At 45.1% G+C, this 11,830-nt stretch overlaps 1 protein-coding gene across 1 annotated transcript in view; it reads left to right on the plus strand.

Annotated features, from left to right (window-relative positions):
• Positions 1-8,401, plus strand: part of cftr (CF transmembrane conductance regulator) — a 189,092-nt gene extending 180,691 nt beyond the window's left edge. Inside the window, exons 25-27 of the mRNA XM_038781050.1 lie at positions 3,882-4,054; positions 4,745-4,850; positions 6,265-8,401. Coding sequence (XP_038636978.1) covers positions 3,882-4,054; positions 4,745-4,850; positions 6,265-6,471 — 486 coding nt within the window. The 3' untranslated portion in view covers positions 6,472-8,401. The remainder of the gene's footprint in view (positions 1-3,881; positions 4,055-4,744; positions 4,851-6,264) is intronic.
• Positions 8,402-11,830: the final 3,429 nt, after the last annotated feature.

The raw sequence follows: 11,830 nt of genomic DNA on the forward strand, positions 1-11,830 counted from the left end.
AATCCCCCTGTTAATGAAAGCCAACATGCCTTCTTTACAACCTTATCAACCTGGGTGGCAACTTTGAGGGATCTATGTACGTGGACCACAAGATCCTTCTGTTCCTCCACGCTTCCAAGAATCCTGCCTTTAACCCTGTGTTCAGCATTCCAATTCGACCTTCCAAAATGAATTGCTTCACATTTATCTAGGTTGAACTCCATCTGCCACTTCTCAGCCCAGCTCTGCTTCCTGTTGTAACCTGTAACAGCCCTCGACTCTATCTACAACTCCACCAACCTTTTGTGTCATCGGCAAACTTACTAACCCATCCTTCCACTTCCTCATCCAAGTTATTTATAAAAACCACAAAGAGCAGAGGTCCCAGAACAGATCCCTGAGGGACACCACTGGTCACTGACCTCCAGGCTGAATGCTTTCCATCCACTGTCGTCTTTCCTCCAGCCAATTCTAACTTTCCACTATGGGGAACCTTATCAAATGCCGTCCTGAAATCCATATACTCCACATCCACTGCTCCATGTTTGCAGTGGGTGTCAGCTGTTGTCTAGTTGGAGGTTCCATTCAGCGTGCAAGAGCACCATGAAAAGACGACAGAAGTCCAAAGTGCTGATGTGAGGCCAACTCTGAGGGAGAACCATCATCATCCCTCACCAGCTTGACTGCTCCGAGTCAGGAACTATCGACATCCCAAGGCCCTGTGACAGAGACTGTCCCTGCAGTGATGTAAGAGCAGCAGCGAGTGGGGCAGCCTCCATGATGAGGACAGAAGCTACGGGCATCTCAGCCGGATGCAGGTAGCATGGAGCAGGCTGACTCCCCTGAATTCCCAGCACCAGGTGATGTGAGGGGGGTGTAGAGGAGGCACTCTGTAAGGGTGGGGATCAATGCATGGCTTCACACCATTAGTTGCTGTTTTTGGGTCCCCTGGGTAAAATACTCTCAATTTGTTGAGTCATTTAATTCTCCTTTCATAAAAATAATTGCTTATGATCTCAATCATTATAAAGTCATCCGTGAGACTTCCGGTGGCGGCCATGGAGTGAGAGGTCGCTCACAGGGCAGCTCCTGCACAAAGGCATAAAACCGAAAAAGGGAGGAATTCCGACGGAAAGTTGGATTGGATTTGTTTATTGTCACGTGTACCGAGGTACAGTGAAAAGTATTTTTCTGCGAGCAGCTCAACAGATCATTCAGTACATGGAAGAAAAGGGAATTAAACAAAATTCAAGAAAATACAAGAAAATACACAATAGGGCAACACAAGATATACAATGTAACTAGATAAGCATTGGCATTGGATGAAGCATACAGGGTGTTAATGAGGTCAGTCAATAAGAGGGTCATTTAGGAGTCTGGTGACAGTGGGGAAGAAGCTGTTTTTGAGTCTGTTCGTCCGTGTTCTCAGACTTCTGAATCTCCTGCCCGATGGAAGAAGTTGGAAAAGTAAGTTAGCCGGGTGGGAGGGATCCTTGATTATGCTGCCTGCCTTCCCCCGGCAGCGGGAGGTGTAGATGGAGTCCATGGATGGGAGGCAGGTTCGTGTGATGGACTGGGCGGTATTCATGACTCTCTGAAGTTCCTTGCGGTCCTGGGCCGAGCAGTTGCCATACCAGGCTGTGACGCAGCCCAATAGGATGCTTACTATGGTGCATCTGTAAAAGTTGGTAAGGGTTAATGTGGACATGCCGAATTTCCTTAGTTTCCTGAGGAAGTATAGGCGCTGTTGTGCTTTCTTGGTGATAGCGTCGACGTGAGTGGACCAGGACAGATTTTTGGTGATGTGCACCCCGAGGAATTTGAAAGGTTGAAGGTTGAAGGTTGAAAGTTGAAAGTTGAAGGTTGGAGGAGAAGTTTCCCTCCTGGGTGTGTCATGTCTGCTAGTTACCAGGCCCGGCACAAGGTGAAAGACCAGGCCAAGGAGCTGGAAGAGACCTATGGCACAGCAGTTATTGGAAAGATGGTGGAGGGGGAAGGGCTGGTGCATGTTGGAAAGTCCCAGATGGAGCAGTTGTTGTCTTTTATGAGGGAAGAGGTCCGTCAACAAGGAAAAGCGATGCAGGAGGACCGATCGGAGGTCATCGAAGGGCCGGTTGCACCCCTGAAGGGCTCAATGGAAGAGGTCGAGAAATGTTTGCAGACACAGGGGTGGCAGATCCGGGAGATGAAGAGGGTGATGTCGAACCACAGTAATCGGGTGGTGGCATTGGAGGCAGAGGTGGCGTTCTTGGGGGACCTTTACAAGTCGTTAAGAGGAAAGATAGAGGAGCAGAAAAATAGATCTGGAAGGCAGAACCTGCGCAACCTTGGCCTACCCGAAGGTGTGGAAGGCACGATTACTACGAGATATGTTTTGAGGATGCTGACGGGGCTGGTGGAGGAGGGAGTGCTGGACAAGGCCCCAGAGGTGGATAGAGCGCACAGGTGTCTAAGACAGAAGCCAAGAGCAAGGGACCCACTGCAGGTGGTGATCATAAGACTACCACAAGTTCATGGAAAAGGAAAAGATGCTTCTTGTTCTTTGAATTAAAGGGATGCGTTCCGATTTTGCGCAAAGCTACCATAGTTCCATCTGTTGCAATCCGAATTTATATCCATTGTTTGTAGCCTTTCAAAAAGATCCTACCGGATTAGAAAACTGCAAATGTGATGCCCTGTTCAGGAAAGAGGGAGCGAGAGAGCAGGAAATGAGAGATGAGTTAGCCTGACATTGGGAAAATGCCAGTATCCATTATTAAGGAAGTAGCAGGCCATTAGGAAAAAGCACCAGTACAATCAAACCATGGCCAATGTGGTTTTATGAAAGGCAATCATTTTTGATGAATTTACTAGGGTTATTTGAGGATGTAATGAAGAGGGCGGAAGAAGAAAGGGAGAATCCTGCCCTGAGTGTTTTCCAAAAAGCAAAGGGGTTCCACAAAGAGGTTACTGCAAAAGATAAGAGCTCTTGGTGTTTGGGGTATTTGGTTTGGTTAGAGGATTAGCTAACCAATAGAAAACAGAAGAGATAGAGGAGTCATTTGCAGGTTGACACAGGGATCAGTGCTGGGGCCTCAAATGCTTCCAATCCATCTTGGACGAAGGGACTGAGTATATTGTAGCCAAATGTTCTGACCATAAAAAAGAGGTGGGAAAGCAAGTTGCAAGAAAGATACACAAAGAGTCTGTAGAGGTGACTAGAATGGGGACTTATAATGGAAAATAATGTGGGAACATGTGACTTTGGCAGGGAGAATATAAAAGTAAAATGTTAGCAAGCAGGCACAGCATGTCTTTAGAAAAAGAAATGAAATGTTGGCCTTTATTACAAGCAGGATGAGTATGAAAGACGGGATGTTCTTGCTACGATTATTCAGGGCTTTGATGAGACCACACCAAGAGAACTGTTTCTTTGTTTTGGGCTCCTTATTTTTACGAGGGAGATATTTGTATTGGAGTCAGTTCAGAGAGTCTTCATCGGGTTAATTTTTGGGTTAAAAGGCTTGGGCTATACACGTTGTAGCTTAGAAGAAGAATGCGAGTTGATCCCATTGAAACATATGGGAGGGCTTGACAGGATAGATGCACGTGGCGGATTCTACAACTCCGGGACCTGGTTTCAGAATAAGGAGTCACTCACTTAAGATGGAGATGCGGAGCAATTTCCTCTCTAAGAGACATGGAGGCCGTCATTGAACATATTCAAAGCTGAGGTAGATTCTTGGATTATCGGGGAGTCAAGGGTTAAGGAGAACAGCAAGAAAGTGGGGTGAAGCCCAAGGTGAGATTGGTCATGATCATATTGAATGGAAGGCAGGCTCAAGGGGTCGAATGGTTTACACCTCCTCCTCTCTCTTACCTTCTTATTACCTGGCTTACTGATGCTAATTCTATCTCTGCAGGTTGGCTTGAAATCAATGATTGAGCAATTCCCAGATAATCTTAACTTTGTTTTGGTGGATGGCGGCTATATTCTCAGCAATGGCCACAAGCAACTCATGTGTTTGGCACGATCCATTCTCAGCAAAGCCAAAATCCTACTTCTGGATGAACCTACTGCTCACCTGGACCCGGTGTAAGTTTGAGCTACAAAATATGAATAGATTAAAACAATGACTGCAAGTAGTCGATGAACTCCAAACAGATAATAAATAATAAAGATTCTTCTTGCTAATTTTCGGATTGCCTTCATTCTGAATTTCAAATATAATAGAACTGCTAAATGGTTGGTATACCAGAGTCATTTTTCTGATTCCAAAAGTAATTTTATACTATTATTATTTCCAGTTTCACTTTGTAGTTTTTGAGTTGATAGCTGATTTGAATCATGTGCAGACGCCTGTATAGAATTAATTAAATGAAATATGCCATTGTCCCAGAGGACGGTAGGCTGCTCCACCCTTTGTGTGAGAGAGAGCTGACTGGTGGTGATTTAACCTGAGTCTCACCACACCTCAGGCGAGGGACAAAGGTTAGAAAGCAGTAACCTCATGTTAACCTCAGCCAGCGCGGGAATAGAACCCATGCTGTGGACGTTGCTCAACATCACGAGGCAGGCATCGAGCCGACTGACCTTCCGCATAAAACAAATGGTACATAGAGCAACGATTATTCTCAAGGAGTGTAGCAATTATTTTGTATCAAATCCATTGCTGTTAAGAGATTCATCGGTTATTTAAGATCGACCAGCAAAGATGAGTTTATAATACATTAGATATAAAATGACAGATTCCAATCTGAATTTTTCTGTTTTTTTTTGGGACAGAACATTCCAAATCATAAGGAAAACTCTCAAACATACATTTTCGAACTGCACTGTTATACTGTCTGAACACAGAGTGGAAGCTCTCCTCGATTGTCAGCAATTTCTGGTATGTTCTTAAGATCGCCTTCGATTCCTTGAGGTTGGTTTGGGAGACATGTGTCTGTGAACATGTGAAACAGAGGGTGCAGTGGAAGAGGAGGTGGAGCAGTGTTTGTCAGGAACAGGAAGGTTTGGCTCACCCATGGGACCTTGGTTGTAAGGGAAGGCTATCACTACCGGTATCTATCAGATCATTGGCAAAGGCAGAAAATAAAATCAAATGCACCACATGTTCCTGAAAGACTTGCACACTGGTCTACTAAGCAGACCAACATTTTTATCACCATCTAAAGCTTATGTCTTCTATATTCTATACAATTTATGGTCCTTTTATGGTCCCTTTTACCCTTTTGGGCAGCACGGTAGCATTGTGGTTAGCACAATTGTGTCACAGGAATCTGCACATTCTCCCTATGTGTGCGTGGGTTTCCTCCGGGTGCTCCGGTTTCCTCCCACAATCCAAAGATGTGCAGTTTAGGTGGATTGGCCATGCTAAATTGCCCTTAGTGTCCAAAATTGCCCTTAGTGTTGGGTGGGGTTATTGGGTTATGGGGATAGGGTGGAGGTGTGGACCTTGGGTAGGGTGCTCTTTCCAAGAGCAGGTGCAGACTCGGTGGGCCGAATGGCCTCCTTCTGCACTGTAAATTCTATGATTTTTGTGATAATAATCTTTACTATCATCACAAGTAGGCTTACATTAACACTGCAATGAAGTTACTGCAATGAAAATCCCCTAGTCGCCACACTCCGACGCCTGTTTGGGTACGCTGAGGGAGAATTCAGAATGTCCAATTCACCTAACAAGCACATCTTTCAAGACTTGTGGAAGGAACCCGGAGGAAAGCTATGCAGACACAGGAATAATGTGCAGACTCCACATAGACAGTGACCTAAGTGTGAATCAAACCCGGGACCCTGGTGCTGTGAAGCAACAGTTCTAACCACTGTGCTACCGTGCTGCCGTACCGTATGGTCACTTTATGGCATATTGCCAAATAGTTTTGTTTTAAACAAAGTAAATGATTTTTTTTTAAATTTAGAGAACCCAATTATTTTTTTCCAATTAAGGGGCAATTTAGCGAGGCCAATCTACCTAACCTGCACCTCTTTGGGTTGTGGGGGTGAAATCCATGCAAACATGGATGTGCAAACTCCACACGGACAGTGACCCAGAGCCGGGATTAAATGATTTATTTTAAACAAATCTTGTGATAAAATGTTGAGAGAGCTTCACCCTCCCATTCCAGATGCAGTTTGTATCCTTGTTTGATAACACATTTCACTTTACTCGGTGTATTGTTAGTAAATAATTATGTTCGGCTTTACACTCGTCAATTAAGACCAGAATTTAAATTAATTGAAGATGAACTGAATGGACCTCCATTGTCTAACGATTGATCATCTGTGAAATATCATTTTAGGTGATTGAAGGGTGCTCAGTGAAACAGTTTGATGCTCTGCAGAAACTTTTAACCGAAGCAAGCCTCTTCAAGCAGGTTTTTGGCCATTTGGACCGTGCAAAGCTATTCACCGCTCACAGAAGGAACTCAAGCAAAAGGAAAACACGGCCAAAAATAAGTGCCTTACAGGAGGAGGCAGAGGAAGACCTCCAAGAAACAAGGTTATAATGCTACAAAGAACAAAATGCACAATATATGCCCATGAGGGTAATAAAAGCAGTTCCCAAAAGAGAACTGTGACAGCTGCACCCACAGCACAGAACTATTCATTACTCTTAGAAACTGCTAGCTAAATAAAGGGACCCTGATCAAGGCTTTCATCCAACCTTCAAGTATTCTGGGGTCAAGAGTGTAATTACATATCTGGATTGAAGTGAATCCACATTATATACTGGATGGCTGCACATGGAACCTAATGTAGGAAAACCGCTCAGCAAACCTCTATTGGCTCGGCAAAGTTCTTTTAGAATCAAGGGCTTCTTTACCGATGATTAAAAGCCAACTGCCTTCCATTGCTGTCAATGCAGGAGCATTTTACCAATGTGATGACATCTCTTTGTTAATGGTCACAGTGGGTTCACAACAGTGGAAATAGTCACTGCTGGCACCAAACTCAGAGTCTTACGCCTGGCACACATTATTTGCTGATGGTGTATCATGATATTCACTTGTGTGCTACTCCACACACTAAGCATGAGAGGGATCAAACCATTTGCAAGGGAGGGGATGCATTGTGAAGTTGTTCTTTCTGTTGCTCTAAGCCTTGTGTTTAAGCTAATTCAGAAAAATATGTGTAGAAGGCTTGAGATAACTGTGTACTTTTGAACATTTGTTGCAAATTATTAACCCTGCCAGGGCTATGGTGGCGTTTTGCATCAATATGAAACACAAGATTGCAATCTTATATTTAATCAATGATTATTAGAGAGTCCTCCATAGTCGTCCAGCCCTCTCCCAAAAGGCCACCACAATTTAGACTCTACAGTATATCTAGTTTTGCAGAACTTTTAAAAATATTTGCTCTTGGTTGTGACTATTATTAGCAAGACCAGCATTTATTGCCCATCGCTCATTGTCCTGTATAAGATGGTGGCAAGTTCTCTCCTTAAATCACCGCAGTCCACACGGTGAAGCTTTACCCGCATTGTTGCTTGATCAGACGTTCCGCCATTTTGACCCAGTGACCACAAAGGAACCGTGATCTACGTGCAAGTCGGGGAGGTGTGTGAATTGGTGGAGATGGTCTTCCCATGCACCCGTTTTCTTTGAGCTTTCGGGTGGTGATCGCTACTGGAACTGTTCTTGGTGGAAAATATTTAATTTTTTTAACTCAGATTAAGATGGAATAATGGTTAGTCATTCTCCCATTTTTCAGCTGTTCCACTGAAGGAAAATATGAAATTCCATGAACTGAGAGACGGTGGCTGTGCAACAAGGCACATATTTCCAGACGGGAGACAAAAAAGCCCTTGTTGGGAAAGTATCTCCCCTCTGGTTGGCGCAGGCTTGGAGGGCCGAAGGGCCTGTTCCTGTGCTGTACTTTTCTTTGTTCTTTATTCTATTTAATACAAAATTATTTTCACAGTTCAAGCCTGGCCTTTAACAGCAATAGTTTTTTTTAGTACTTTACCTTTGAACAATAATAATGTTGTCCTGTTCAGTATTTTAAAAGGAAAAAAACTTACTCTCTTGCACTGTAAACAAATGTATACTTTTTATATAACTTCAATCAATATTTTAAAAATAGCTCGTGGTTTCTTAAGGCTAGGAATTCTAAACATAAAATTACCATTCAAATTCATATGGTATTGTAAACTTTTAGAATGTAAAGAATAATTTGCTCTTCAATTCTACAGTTAAACTTAGAACAGTCTGCAGTTTTGGTTTAATGCAAGTATGTTAGGAGCGAGTAAATAACCACTAGTTTTGTTCAAAATTATTTTTGTCATTGTGTGTCACATTCTACAAATATCATGCCTAAGTATTTAGTATAATGTTGGGAACTTTTATCACTTTGAAGAGATATTAGCGTTTTATGTGAAACAACAATTCTGTGTGAAATAAAAACATTTCAATAACACCTACGTTACATAAACTATTTCATTGTAACTCTCGTATTCAGTGCTGCCTGCTTCTAATTGTTTTTTCTTTATCCACATCTTTAATGAAAGATTCACAATATTTTCCTACAATACACATTAGGTCAACTGGCCTGTAATTCACAGGTTAGTTTTTTTTAATGAAGGGGCAATTTATCGTGGCCAATCCACCTACCCTGCACATCTTGTGGGTTATGGGACCCACGCAGATACGGGAAGAATGTGCAAACTCCAAAAGAAAATGACCCGCGGCCGGGATCGAACCCCGGCCCTCAGCACCGTGAGCCAGCAGTCCTACCCACTGAGCCAATGTGCTGCCCATTGACTGGTTAGTTATGCAACCCCCCTTTGTAAATATGGGTGCTACATTAGTCACTTGGTCAATATTTGCCCAGTGAATTTAAAATCTGAACACTCTGGGTGGGTTTCAATTGATTGGGAACAAAGTTCCATAGCGAGCGTGCTTAGCCGCGTGTTTCCTGGTACTCGCCGCACCGAGAAACTCGTGGCTAAACACAACGCGTGTTGGATAAGGGGCCTCAGCGGCCAATGCGCTGCCGATGATGCACATAGTACTGTTTTGTACACTGAGGAGCTCCGCTCACTGCAACTCCCCAGTGTAACGAAAGATTGGGAAGGCATTTCTGAAATGGCTTCCCGATCGCCGGAGCCCCCAGAGCGACCCTCCGGCCCCCCAACCAGAATGCACTGTGGGAGGGTACCCACTCCCCCAAACACAGACGCAGGGCACCCCCAGCATGCACAGAAAATACCAGCTTGGCACCGTCAAACTGGCAGTGCCATCTGGACACCTTAGAAGGGCCAGGGTGCCCAGTTGACACCAGCAGTGCCAGTGCATCATCCTTCCCAAAGGGTATCCAGCTAGGTGCCTTTCACCCCCTTGACATCCATTTCATCTGGTCTTCATTTATGGGCATGATGTGGAGATGCCGGCGTTGGACTGGGGTGAGCACAGTAAGAAGTCTTACAACACCAGGTTAAAGTCCAACAGGTTTGTTTCAAACACGAGCTTTCGGAGCACGGCTCCTTCTTCAGGTGAATGGAAAGGCTTGTTCCAGAAATGTTTATATAGACACAGTCAGAGATGCCCCGGAATGCGAGCACCTGCAGGCAATCAAATCATCAAAGATGCAGAGAGAGAGGTAACTCCAGGTTAAAGAGGTGTGAATTGTCCCAAGCCAGTTCAGTCGGTAGGCCTCTGCAAGTCCAGGCTTGTTGGTGGGGGCCGAATGTAATGCGACATGAATCCCAGATCCCGGTTGAGTCCGCATTCATGCGTGCGGAACTTAGCTATAAGTTTTTGCTCAGCAATTTTGCGTTGTCGCGTCTCCTGAAGGCCTCCTTGTAGAATGCTGACCCGGAGATCAGAGGCTGAATGTCCTTGACTGCTGAAGTGTTCCCCAACTGGAAGGGAACAGTCCTGCCTTTTGATAGTCGCACGATGCCCGTTTATTCGTTGTCGCAGTGTCTGCATGGTCTCGCCAATGTACCACGCTTCGGGACATCCTTTCCTGCAGCGTATGAGGTAGACTACATTGGTCGAGTCGCACGAGTATGCGCCGCGTACCTGGTGGGTGGTGTTTCCACGTGTAATGGTGGTGTCCATGTCAATGATCTGGCATGTCTTGCAGAGATTACCCTGGCAGGGTTTTGTGGTGTTGTGGTTGCTGTTCTGAAGGCTGGGTAATTTGCTGCAAACAATGGTTTGTTTGAGGTTGCGCGGTTGTTTGAAGGCCAGTAGTGGGGGTGTGGGGATGACCTTGGCAAGATGTCCATCCTCGCTGATGATGTGTTGGAGTCATTTATGGGGACCAGTACCAAGCAGCACTTACCCAAGGTCTCCGAAGCAAAGGGGATGAATCCCAAAGTCTCAGGTACCTCGGGAACCTGCCCATTAAAATGAGACTAGCTGTCTCGCTTTAATATGCAGATTTGTCAAAAGATGATCCCGCCCACAAGGGGTGGGATTTACATCGCAACGTCTCGCAAAATCATGTTAGATCTCGCGAGGTATTGCGAGCTGGGTAGATCCCGGGAATGGATTCTCCCAACTTCTATCAGCACAGCGTGGCTGTTGGATTGGGCTCTAAACTTATAAAGTTAACTCTTTCATAAATTTGATACAACTGTAAACTTCAAAATAGATCGGAAGTCTTTAACACAAAGGAAGTGCAGGAACGAGTGTTTAGGGTGAGATTTTCCTGGAAATCGGCAAAAGCCAAGGGCGGGTGTAAAAAGCAGCGGTGAAGCTGCCAACAGCAATGGCGGCTTTCTCCGTTGTATAGTCGGGCACTTTGAAAATTAAACCTTCAACAATCGGGTATGATGATGTATCGTTGGTCGGGCGGCCTCTGATGCACCTGCTCCACCAGAAACTTAAGACAGCTGAGGAGCGGGACGTCATTAGTAGAGGTTAGCCTAGTGCAGCAAGGGCAAAGCAGGGCAGGTCACCCTGAACACCCCCTCCCCCCCGAGCATTACCCTGGCACTGCCTGGGCATGAAACCCCCCCCCCCCCCCTCCGCTCTGCACTCACCTGAGCTCCCCTGTGAAATCTGCTCGCCAGGTGCACACCTTGAGAGACCAGTTGTGATGTAGCCATCATAGATGGAATTTTTGACGGGGACGGGGCGGGGATTCCAGTGTGGGGGGCCTGATAATGGTATGCTAATGTGTTCAAATAATGTTCCCGGTGTTCCACGCCCCGACACTGATGGGGGTGGGGGAAGGGGACATGTTTACGCTGCTATAAAACACGACTTGGCAGTTCTCGCAATATTTTCCACTCCTATCGTTGAATCCGTCAAACGTGAAAGGGAGCCGGACATCCTGCTCTTAGTCATTTTCTGTGATTTGTTTCAACCAATAGAAAGAAATCCAAGCTGAAAGGATGGAAGGAAGGACTTTGTATTTAGTTAATTTAGTCTTTCGTAACCTCACATCCCAAAAGCATTTCATAGCTAATTAAGTACTTTTACAGTGTGGTCAATGTTATAATCTAAGGACAGTAAGAAGTCTTACAACACCAGGTTAAAGTCCAACAGGTTTGTTTCAAACACGAGCTTTCGGAGCACGGCTCCTTCTTCAGGAGCCGTGCTCCGAAAGCTCGTGTTTGAAACAAACCTGTTGGACTTTAACCTGGTGTTGTAAGACTTCTTACTGTGCTCACCCCAGTCCAACGCCGGCATCTCCACATCATAATCTAAGGAAACACTGCAGCCAATTTGCATGCAGGAGTTTCCAAAAAACAGCAATGAGATATTCATTGAGAGATAGATTTTGGTGGGGGTCTGAGGAAAATTCCCCGGCTCTTTGAATAGTGCCCTTGGATCTTTCCATCTATCAGAGATGGCAGCTGGGGCTTCAATTTAATGACCCATTTGAAAGATGGCACCTCCAGTTTCCCCA

The sequence above is a fragment of the Scyliorhinus canicula genome, chromosome 20 (genome assembly GCF_902713615.1).
Source record: "Scyliorhinus canicula chromosome 20, sScyCan1.1, whole genome shotgun sequence".
Classification (NCBI taxonomy): Eukaryota; Metazoa; Chordata; class Chondrichthyes; order Carcharhiniformes; family Scyliorhinidae; genus Scyliorhinus; species Scyliorhinus canicula.